The following is a 12281-nucleotide window of genomic DNA, read 5'->3' on the forward strand; positions in this document are numbered from 1 at the left end:
AGCAGTGGTGGACTTTCCCTCTTTATGGGCATTTAAGCAGGCATTGGATAGGTATATGGAGGATAGTGGGTTAGTATAGGTTAGGTGGGCTTGGATCGGCGCAACATCGAGGGCCAAAGGGCCTGTACTGCGCTGTATTCTTCTATGTTTATGCATTTCTATGTTTATGATCCTTGTGGGGCTCCATTGGTCACAGGCTTCCAGTCTGAAAAACAACCCTCCATCATCACTTTTGGTATTATACCTTTGAGCCAGTTCTGAATCCAAATAAAGAAGAGAGTGGTCCTAAAGGAAGAGTGCTAAACCGGGCCAAGGCCAATTATATCAAAATTAGGCAGGAGCTGGGAAATGTGGATTGGACACAGCTATTTGAAGGAAAGTCGACATTTGAGATGTGGGAGACTTTCAAAGATAAGTTAAAGATAGTGCAGGATAGACATGTCTCGTTGAAGACAAAGGATAGGAAGGGCAAGATTCGTGAACCGTGGATGACAGGAGAAATTGTACGACTAGCCAAGAGGAAAAGGGAAGCGCACATAAGGTCTAGGCAGCTGAGAACAGAATGGGCCCAGGAGGAATACCGGAAGAGTAGGACAAGTCTTAAACAAGGAATCAAGCGGGCTAAAAGGGGTCATGAAATAGCTTTAGCTAGCAGAATTAAGGAAAATCCCAAAGCATTTTATTCTTATACAAGCAGCAAGCGGGTAACTAGAGAAAGGATTGGTCCACTAAAAGATAACAAAGGAAGGCTGTGTGTTGAACCCGAGAGAATGGGTGAGATTCTGAATGATTATTTTGCAGGTGTTCACTAAGGAGAGGAACATGATGGATCTTGAGATTAGAGATAGAAGTTTGATTAGTCTGGATCACATTGGCAAAAGTAGGGAAGATGTGTTGGGTATGCTAGAGGTTATTAGGGTGGGCAAATCCCCAGGACCGGATGGGATCTATCCCGGGTTACTGAGGGAGGAGAGAGGAAATATTTGGGGCCCTGACAGATATCTTTGTAGCATCCTTAAATATAGGGGAGGTGCCAGAGGACTGGAAGGTTGCTCATGTTGTCCCCCTGTAAAAGGGTAGTAGGGATATTCCAGGTAACTACAGACCAGTGAGCCCGACATCGGTGGTGGGGAAGTTGCTAGAGAGGGTACTGACAGATAGAATCTTTATTTATTTGGAAAGGAATGAGCTTATCGGTGATGGGCAACATGGTTTTTTGCGGGGGAGATCGTGCCTTACCAACTTGATAGAGTTCTTTGAGGAAGTGACCAAGTTGTTAGATGAAGGAAGGGCTGTTGATGTCATATACATGGACTTTAGTAAGGAGTTTGAGAAGGTTCCCCATTGTAGACTAATGGAGAAAGTGAAGTCACATGGTGTGCAGGGTGTTCTAGCTGGGTGGATAAAGAACTGGTCGAGCAACAGGAGACAGAGTAATAGTTGAAGGGAGTTTCTCAAAATGGAGAAAGGTGACCAGTGGTGTTCCACAGGGGTCAGTATTGGGGCCACTGTTGTTTGTAAAATACATAAATGATCTAGAAGAGGGCACTGTTGGTATGATCAGCAAGTTTGCAGATGACACAAAGATTGGTGGAGTGGCAGAAAGCATAAGGGACTGTCAGAGAATATATAGTATGCTTGCCTTCATTTGACGGGGTATTGAGTATAAGAGCTGGCAAGTCATGTTGAAATTGTACAAAACATTGGTTCAGCCGCATTTAGAATAATGCGTACAGTTCTGGGCGCCACATTACCAAAAGGATGTGGACGCTTTAGAGAGGGTGCAGAGAAGGTTTACGAGGATGTTGCCTGGTATGGAAGGTGCTAGCTATGAAGAGAGGTTGAGTAGGTTAGATTCATTTTCACTAGAAAAAAGGAGATTGACGGGGGACCTGATTGAGGTTTACAAAATCATGAAGGATATAGACAGGGTGGATAGAGACAAGCTTTTTCCAAGGGTAAAGGATTCAATAATGAGAGGTCATGCTTTCAAAGTGAGAGGTGGAATGTTGAAGGGGGATACAAGGGGTAAGTACTTCACACGTGGCAAGTACTTCATACAGAGGGTGGTGGGTGTTTGGAACCCATTGCCAGCAGAGGTGGTAAAGGCAGGCACGGTAGATTAGTTTAAGATGTGTCTGGACAGATGCACGAGTAGGTGGGGAGCAGAAGGATACGGATGCTTAGGAATTGACCGACAGGTTTAGACAATACATTTGGATCGGCTCAGGCTTGGAGGGCCGAAGGGCCTGTTCCTGGGCTGTAAATTTTCTTTGTTCTTTTTCCCTGTATTCCATGAGATCTAACCTTACTAATCAGTTTCCCATGGGGAATATTGTTAAATGCCTTACTGAAGTCATATGGATCACATCCATTGCTCTGCCCTCATCGATCTTCTTTGTTACTTCTTCAGAAAACTTAATCAAGTTTGTGAGACATGATTTCCCACGCATAAAGCCATGTTGACTATCCCTAATCAGTCCTTGCCTTTCCAAATACGTGGACATCCTGTCCCTCAGGATTCCCTCCAACTTGCCCACCAACCTTATGCTCGCTGGTCTATAATTCCCTGACTTGACCTTACCACCCTTCTTAAACAGTGGCACCACGTTAGCCAACATCCAGTCTTCCAGCACCTCACCCGTGACTATCGATGATACAAATATCTCAGCAAGAGGCCCAGCAATCACTACCCTAGCTTCCCACAGAGCTCTGGAATACACCTGATCAGGTCCTGGGGATTTATCCACTCTTATGCATTTCAAGAAGCCTAGCACTTTCTCCTCTGTAGTATGGACATTTTTCAAAGTGTCACCATCTAGCTCCCTACATTCTGTATCTTCCATGTCCATAGGAAGGAGACCAGGATTGAACACAATATTCCAAAAGTGGCTTAACTATTGCGCTATGCATTCCTCTCATCCATAGTCACATTTTTAGATGAAATAACTGAGATTAGACTTGCATCTCTATTTCTACGATACATATTTCTTTATGTTACTAGTATCCAAAAATCCATTAACCTCTTTTTTGAAATATCCAAAGACAGCCCTTGGGAATAATTTTAACTATGTATTGAGTAAAGAAATTTCTTATCTCAGTCCTAAATGGCTTGCCTCTTATTTGGAGACCACACAGCCTGTACAAATACCTTTTATGCATCCATACTGTAAGTCCTAAGTTTCAACTGGGTCACCTCTCATTCTTTGAAACTCTGAATAATACAGATTCAGTCTCCTCAAAGTGTAGTCCCTCCATCCAAGAATTAGTCTGGTGAGTTTGTACTGCACTTCCTTGATAGCAAATATGTCCATCCTGAGTAAGGGGACCAAAATTGTGTAGAATACTCCCAGTGCAATTCCACCAAGGTTCTAAAAATTGCATCAGGACATCTTTAGTCCTGTACACTCATCCTCCTGCAATACCAGTCAGCATACCACATGCCTTCCTAAATGCATGGTGAACACACATGTCACCCTTCAATCACTTATGAACAGGGACATCCAGATCCCTTTGGACATCAACACCATTCTGCAGCTTGTGGGAAATAGTTAAAAATCTGAAAGAAAAAGTGCAGCGCTTTATTTTCTATAATGGTGTTTATACCATCTTTGAAGTTCAACATACTACATTGCATGCAATCTATTTCCCTTCATTATCCAAAATGATATCCCATGGCATCTTCAAAATCATATAAAATTAAAGAGTGCGCTGTAAATTTAAGGCCTTAGAATGGGAAATGGTGAGTCAGAGAATCAATAACAGTTAATGTCTAGCCTGAAGAATGACAAACAGCCTCTGGCTAAAATGTGAAAAGAAAAATAAGTGCTAAAAAGAATACAAGGAGAGTTGAAGTCTCTAATTAACCCACTTTAAATTGTTCTTGTGCAATATTCCTGGTCAAAGAGATGAGCCTGGAGCGGTGGCAAAGAAACTTAATGGCATGCATAACAGGGGAGCAACAGGGTGCCACCTTGGCAAACAGCAGCAATAAGCGACAGCTCAGGTCTCAAAAGCTTTTACCTTGGAGCGACATGGCTACAAAGCGGAGATTCCAGTTTCATGACTGGACAGCTCCAGCTAAATTTGACAGAGACTGGGCGCTTTGAAAGACTTCTCTGGCTTTCCTGTGGTTGCATCAATTTGCTACGAATGCATGCAACTTCTCTGTATGTGGCGATATGCATTAATTCCTGCCTCCGGAAGTCGGTGCTATGCATGGGCCTTCAGGGTCTCGGGAAATTAATGGGATTGAAAGCTGATAAATACACAGGACCAATTAATTTACAGTCCAGTGTACTTAAGGAAGTGGTGCTAGAAATAATGGCTGCATTGGTCCTTTAAGATCCTTGGACATGAACAGCTCTGATAGATTGGGCATTGGCTAATGTAACTCCACTATTTGAAAAATAAATTGTAGAGAGAAAACACAAAATCAACTGTAGAAGTCCTGCCCTGGTTTGTCTTACCAAAACACAACATCTCACATTTACCAAAATTAACCTTCACCTGCAACTCCTCAGCCCATTGGCCCATCTGAACAAGGTCTTGTTGCACTCTGAAATAATCTTCACTGCCCAATGCACCACCAAGTTTGGTGTCAGATGCAAACTTATGAATCATCTCCTCTATATTCAATTCCAAATCATTTTATGTAAGTGAAAAGCAGTGGACTCAGCTCCAATTGTCATGGCACATCACTGGTCACAGGCCTCCAGTCCAAAACAAAACAACCTTCTACTATCACCCTCTGTCTCCTATCTTCAAGCCAATTTTGTATCCAATTGGCTAGCTTCCGCCTGGGGATCCCATGTGATCCAACCTTACTAACCAATCTACCACGCGGAACTTTGCTTTGCTGAAGTCCACATAGACAACACATATCGCTCCACCTTCAATCTGCTTTGACACCTCTTCAAAACAAAAAACTGAAGTTAGTGAGGCATGATTTCTCACACACAAATATGGAGTTTAACAACTTTGGGGCAGATACTGAAGTCTTATGCTCTCCCCCCACCCCCACACACTTGTTATCACATGGTCTGACTTTACACACAACCCACTGTTAGCCAGTAAGGGTCCCCATTAGCAGCTATTTACTCTCCTAGGCTGACTGTTATCCACTCCTTGTCTGTCCAACTGTTTTTCTTTCTCTGAGCTCTATCTCCACCTATCATTTACTCCTTACCCTTTCTCCCTAACCAACCTTCTGCATATAAATCAACATTCTCCTAGCTATCATCAGTTCTGAAGGGTTACTGGAACTGAAACAATACCTGATTTCTCTCCAGACCTGATGAGTTTTTCCAACAATTTGGTTTTTGTTATGAACAGAATCAGCATGAATTTGGGCTTGACAAATCTATTGGAATATTTTGAAAATGTAACTTAAAGAGTTGATATGGGAGAACCAGTGATGTGATTTACTTGGTCTTTCAGAAGTCTTTCAATGAGGTTCCAAGCAAGAGACTAGCATGGAAACTTAAACCACATGGGATTGAGGCTAGTGTACGTGGATACAGATCTGATTAACAATCAGGAAACAAGTTCTTAAAATAGATGTGCGAGGCAAGTTTTCTTTCCTTACAGACAGTGATAGGCACCTGGAACACAACACCAAGGGAGAAGCTGATTTGATAGCAACATTTAAGAGATGTTGAGACAGCTTTGAACAGGCAGGGAATAGAGAGAGATACAGACCATGTGCAGACAGATGGGATCAGTTTAGAATGACATCTTGGTTGGCAGAGATACGGTGGGCCAAACAGCCTGTTCCTGTGCAGTACTGTTCTGTTATACTAAAGAGAAGAATGAACGGATGGGTGGCAGCCAATAACTAGTGGGTTTCTGCAGGAATCAGTGCTTGGACCCCATCTATTCACAACATATATTAATGATTTAGATAAGGGAATTAAATATATCTAATTTAATACACAAAGTTGGGTGGGAGGGTGAGCTGTGAGAATATGCAGTGATGCTTCACTGTGATTTGGACAAGTTGAGTAAAAGGGATGGCAGATAAAATATAATGCAGATAAGTGAGAGGTTATCAACTTTGGCAGCAAAAACAGGAAGGTAGATCAGCATCTGCTTTAGACCGGAAAAAAGATGCAATGCAACAAAACCTGGGTGACCTTAATCCCTTGTCAAAAAGACAAGATGGTTTACCAGACTGATTCCTGGGTTGGCAGGGCTGACGGATTCCAGAAGAGGTTTCAAAGAGAGTTAGGTATCTGAAAGCGACAAAGTCAGAGGGCAACAGAGATAGGATCGGAGAATGGGACTGGCTGGGCAGCTCCGTCAGGACCTGGTATAGGCATGACGGGTCGAATGGCCTCCTTCTGTACAATAAAATTCAATGACTCTACAAGAATAGGGAAAAATCTCAAATCTATAAAATTCTAACAGACCCACACAGAATAAATGCAGGAAGGATGTTCTCAATGACCAGGAATCCAGACCCAGGAGTCATACACTAAGGATCGGGGAGTAGGCCACAGTAGCTCTTGAGGTGTAGTGATAGTGTGCCTACCACAGTGTGTTCAAATCCCACCTGGTCCAGAAGCATGTAATAACATCTGAGCAGGGTGATTAGAAATACCCATGACGTAGGCTATTTAGGACTGAAAAACAGAAATTTCTTCATCCAGAGAGTGACGAGGATGTGGAATTCACTGCCAGGAAAGTGGTTGAGGTGTAAACATTGAATGTTTTCAAGGAGTTAGTACAAGTCTTCTGGCTAAAGCGATCAAAGTATACGGGGAGAGACATGGACCAGAGTTGGATAACCAGCCATGTTGATAGTGAGTGGTGGAGGAGGCTGGAAGGTCTGAATGGCCGGATACTGCTGCTATTTTCGATGACAATCCCATCGGTCAGGACACTCACCGTCCTGAGAATGAGTTGGTGTGCCATCCGATCATCATGCACCTGGAATTTGTATTCCTTTCGCCCTTCCTCCAGCACACATCCTAAAGAATCAAATCAGAAAAATTAACTTGACCAACTCATTTCCAAGGTGCATGCAAAACATTTTTGTTGACAGCAAAAACTTTGAAAGCAGGTTTGTAAAAGAAGGGACATTCTCCCAGTGTCTGCGTAGGTTTCCTCCTGCTACTCCGGATTCCTCCCACAGTCCAAAGATGTGCAGATTAGCTAGATTACTAATGCTAAATTGACCAAAATGTCCAGGGATATGCAAGCTAGATGGATCAGCCACAGTAAATGCAGGGTTACAGGGATAGGGTAGAGGGTGGGTCTGAGTGGGATGGTCTGAGGGGACGGGTTCACACGACAGGCTGAATGGCCTGCTTCCATACTATAGGGATTCTATGACCTAATTTTTCGAAGCTCCCACCAATGAAGAAATACTCTGCACATTTGTTCTTCCTGCCAAATTGGATAACCGCACCTCTCAAGGAGAACCAAATTCCCCTTCTGGGTTCTAATCAGTCCTACTCTTCCTACGACCACCCTTTTATTATTTGTGTTATTGAAAACTTTGGGATTCCTTCTCATGTCACTTGTAGCATCTGCTTGTTATCCCCGTTGCATCTGCTCGTTATCCCCGTTGCTTTTCTCCTCCCTTCGGCATTCAGCTTTCATATTACATTTTCTACACGATACCGGTCTTTCACACACTTCTTCCTTTTCTATCTAGGGAACTCTGGATTTGTTTGCTGCCCCGAACCTTTTGAAGGCTTAAACCTCGACTTGTGTTGAAACCATTTTCTCTCTGAAGGTGGTTCAGCTGAGGCTGTGGCAAATAGATTTTTGACTTCCAAAAAATAAAAAAAAAAGGGGAGTCAATGAACAGGCAAGGAAGTGGAGTTGGGGCAGAAGATCAGCCTTGATACACTGAACGATGGCAAAGCTAAAAATCACAACTCCAGGTTATAGTCCAACAGATTTATTTGGAAGCACTCAGCTTTCAGAGCACTGCTCCTTCATTGGGTGGTTCATCAACAACCTGATGAAGGAGCAACACTCCGAAAGCTGGTGCTTCCAAGTAAACCTGTTGGGTTATAACCTGGTGTTGTGTGGTTTTTAAACTTTGTACACCCCAATCCAACACCTGCACCTCCAAATCACGAACGATGGCAGACTGGGTTATATCACTGAACTCCATTCCCTTTTTGTTATAAACGTGAACTTAATAAGCTGGTTATACTTTAAATGTGTCTCCTTTAATTCAGAGGTGAAACAGAACATTGCCGCATGTGGGATAGTCATCTGCCCAGAAACACATCTGTGTGATCTGTGACTGCAGCTTAAACCCAAATAACAGGATTCCCACCAAGGAACATTGTGAAAGAACGAGAGTAAGAGACACAGAAATCAAAGGGAGCCAGTGTTTAACGTTTCAGCATCTTTTAGCTTTAACACTAAGTGAGTAAGACAGGAAAAACTCAATGAGGGTCACGATACTAATGTTGTTTAGCAGTACCTTATGTGACCAGATGGTCTCCATTTTCTCAGAAATAAGGCAACGTCTAGCTTTCAGACTTGCAGTCTCTCCCCAAGTTGAGCGGCTGCTCCAAATTTTCAGCCACAAGCTCTCCCACCTGGCAAACCCAGTGCCTCAAGGATCTGTCCAGGCAAGATGGAATTGCCACCTCCTCTCCCCCCCCCCCCCCCCCCAAGAAACCCAAACAAATAATCTGCTGGATGTCAGTCTCAACCCGATAAGCTAAGCAGTACTTCTCTTTCACCCCTGACTATAGGTGGTGGCTGGAATAGCAAGACAACAGTCAACAGAACAACAGTGCCCCTGGTCCACTATGGGGCCCAGGACTTTTAGAGTGTGCATGTGGGGGAGACAGCACAAAACCACAAGAATGCAACACCAAGTGAGCAAGGGCAAGGCAAAGGAGAGAGACTACTATAGGAAGTACAGTCAATGGAATATTAACGTTTTATTTTACTTTAGCAATTATCTGGAAGACATGACAGGTCTACTAATCCAGAGACCCAGGCAATATCTCAGGAACCCACAATGGCAGATGGTGGAATTTGAATTTAATAAAGAACAGCTGGACTTTAGAATTTAACAACAGCCATGACATTGTTGTCAAGTGTCAGACAAAAAAAATCTGATTCACCAATGCGTTTTAAGGAAGGATACTGCCATCCTGCTCTCGTTTGGTCTCTATGTGACTGCAGACCCACAGCAAAGTGGTTTAACTCTTAAGTACCCTCTAGGCAATTAGCGATGGGCAATAAATGTCGGTCTACATGCTGACATCCCATGAAAGAATGGAAAAAACATTTTATTAGCTATTTTTAACTTAGGTATGCAGTCATTTAAAGTACTGTGGTATTGTATTCCAAGTACAGGGTACACATTCAAATCACTTTCTTTGCGATGAAACTCATCTCCAGTTTTAACATGGGGTTTATGGAACGAATGCCAACACCAACTTCAAGTTGTGACTTGGGGACATGCAACTGCTACTGAGAGGATATCCTGCACTGCTCCACTGCTTTGATGTGCAAGGTGAATAGTGAGCTAACAAGAGTTGCTGAGCTGAGTCTTGCTAGTCTAGGTCTGCTTTGGAATGTACATGGCGTGGAGGAGCTGGTGTTGGACTGGGGTGGACAGAGTTAAAAATCACAACACCAGGTTCACTTGGAAGTACTAGCTTTAGGGGTGAGCAGCACTCCTATGAGATTTTTTAACTTGGAATACACACTCCAATTGTTTGTAAGCGCTTTGAGATTTAATTGTGCTCTGACATTCCTCTTGCAGTAGCACAGCCCAAAGAAGAATATATTGCACAGTATTTTCCAACAGCGTTAATCAATCAGTTAACACAAAAGTACCCAGGTTGGCATACTCATTGCTTAAGTATCATTTGTTCTATGTTGCTTGCATTGAAAGAAACCAGCGTAATGAAGCCTTAACATGTGAAAGCTTGTCTTTTGGCAATTCTCATTATGGATTAGGAATTTATGGAGATCAAAAATGTATTCATTTTAATGACTTTTTTACCCCCTTGTATTCTATTCCTCCAAGTCAGCCTTGCATTATCCTTTTTGGATTCTTTCGTGTATCCGAAAATAACACCATTATTTGTATACATCCTGACCACCTTCCCTCCACAGAATGCATAAAGCTCCTTTGTAAGGCCACCATGAAAGCTGCCTCCACCGCGCCCTCACCTTGTACAGTCCAGATCTGGACCGTGTGCCACCTTAAAATAAGCCTTCTCACCTCAGGTTACAACTTCTGGCACTCGCTTTAAACCAAAATTTTCAGGTTCTCAATATTTCTTTTTCCCTATTCACGTACTAGAGGCAGGTACCCCTGGTTGGCCAACATTTATTGAACCCCTTTATCCCTACTTTCTGCCAATCAGCCAATCCTCTAGTGACAATTCAGGAGCTGCTTACAATCTCGTGCATCTGGCAAATTCTTCCAACATATCAAGGCAGAATTTGCAAGACTGATGGATAGTACGCACTGCCAGAATGAGTAACTGCCGTGTTGGCATAACATTACCCCCACAGGAACAGGTAGGTTTGAACATTAACAAAAAAAAACAAAGCACTAGGGGAAGCTCCAGGTCTGGCAGCAGTCTGCCAAGAGAAAGCGTTTCGGGTCCAGAAATCAGTAATGGAAGATGGAATTTAATCCTGAAATGTCAGAGGTGATGCATTTTAGATTAGATTCCCTACAGTGTGGGGAAACAGGCTATTTGGTCCAACAAGTCCACATCGACTCTCTGACAGTAACCCACCCAAACCCATTCCCCTACATTTACCTCAACATCTTACCTTCACATCATGGAACAATATGGACAATTTAGCCTGGCCAATTCACCTAACCTTCTTTCATTCCTGAAGAAGGGCTTATGCCCGAAACGTCGATTCTCCTGCTCCTCGGATACTGCCTGGCCTGCTGTGTTTTTCCAGCATCACATTTTTCAACTCTGGTCTCCAGCATCTACAGTCCTCACTTTCTCCCAATTCACCTAACCTGCACATCTTTGGATTGTGGGAAGAAACCGGAGCACCCGGGAGGAAACAGGGAGAACGTGCAAACTCCACGCAGACACAGTCACCCAAGGGTGGAATGGAACCCAGGATTCTATGTTATATGTTGCAAGGCAGCAGTGCTAACCACAGAGCCACCGTTTTGTGACATCTAATAAGTGAAGGATTTACACAACGAATGGCAGGTCCCTAGGGAGTACTGAGGAATAAAGGGACCTTGGTGTACAAGTCTGTCGATCCCCGAAGGTGTCAGCACTGGTAGACAGGCTGGTGAGGAAGGCCAACAGGATGCTTGCCTTCATTGGCCACATGACGAATATCAGAGAAGTCTTCTTGCAACTGTATACAGCGGTGGTTATGCCATAGACGGATTACTGTGTGTAGCTCTCTATGCCACAAACTAAAAGATGACTGGTACAAGGAGTCCTAGTTTGAAGATATTAGGAGGAAGGTATAAAGGAGAAGTCAGAGATAGGTTCTTTACGCAGAGAGTTGTGAATGCCTGAAATGCGTTGCCAGTGGTGGTGGTGGAAGCAGAGTCATTAGGGGACATTTGAGCAACTGCTGGATATGCACATGGATAGCCATGAGTTGGGGGAGGTGTATAAGTTAAGTTACAACATTTTACATTAGGATTAAACCTCGGCACAACATCGTGGGCCAAAGGGCCTGTTTTGTGCTATACTTTTCTACATTCTATGTGATTGCATTAGAGAAGGTAAAGAGGAGATTCACCAAGACGTTTCTTCAGAGTAAAATTCTCGGTTCAGTAGAGAGACTGGTTAGACTGAATTTGTTTTCCTTGGAGCAAAGGAGCCCGAGGAGAAACCTGAGGGAGGTAAACACAATGAGAGAAATTGACAAGCGGGATCATCAGAACCCCTTCTCCATGGCAGAACTGTCTAATACTAGAGGGCACAAGTTTAAGGCGAGGAGAAAGTGGCTTAAAGGAAATCGGAGCAAAGATTTTTTCTTAAAAACCCAGAGGCTGGTAGAAAATTAGAACATGCTGCCTGAGAGACTGGTGGAAGCAGCCACCATTGCAACATTTAAGCAGCACCTGGACAAGAACAGAAAATGCAAGGGTTTCACAGGCTATGGACCATTGGCAGATAAATGAGATTGTTGCATGCTTGGTGTTTCTGGGTTGGCATGGACACGGTGGGCCAAAGGGCCTGTCTCATTTGGGGACTGGGAGGGGTAGTTGTGAAGGTGGAACAACAAAGGGAGCTTGGGGCTTGGGTTTCAAACAATAAGGGGGGGGGAATGGGGAGAACGAGGGGAGG

The 12281-nt window shown here is 43.5% G+C and overlaps 1 protein-coding gene across 2 annotated transcripts in view; it reads right to left on the reverse strand.

Annotated features, from left to right (window-relative positions):
• Nucleotides 1–12281, reverse strand: part of npm1b (nucleophosmin 1b) — a 126866-nt gene that overhangs the window by 114006 nt on the left and 579 nt on the right. The window contains exons 2-3 of one of the 2 annotated variants that reach the window (XM_043693141.1): nt 11731–11824; nt 6889–6971 (exon numbers count right to left, since the gene is read on the reverse strand). In XM_043693141.1, coding sequence (XP_043549076.1) covers nt 6889–6915 — 27 coding nt within the window. In that variant the 5' untranslated portion in view covers nt 6916–6971; nt 11731–11824. The remainder of the gene's footprint in view (nt 1–6888; nt 6972–11730; nt 11825–12281) is intronic. The other variant, XM_043693064.1, reaches the window with a different exon arrangement.

The sequence above is a fragment of the Chiloscyllium plagiosum genome, chromosome 1 (assembly GCF_004010195.1).
Source record: "Chiloscyllium plagiosum isolate BGI_BamShark_2017 chromosome 1, ASM401019v2, whole genome shotgun sequence".
NCBI lineage: Eukaryota > Metazoa > Chordata > Chondrichthyes > Orectolobiformes > Hemiscylliidae > Chiloscyllium > Chiloscyllium plagiosum.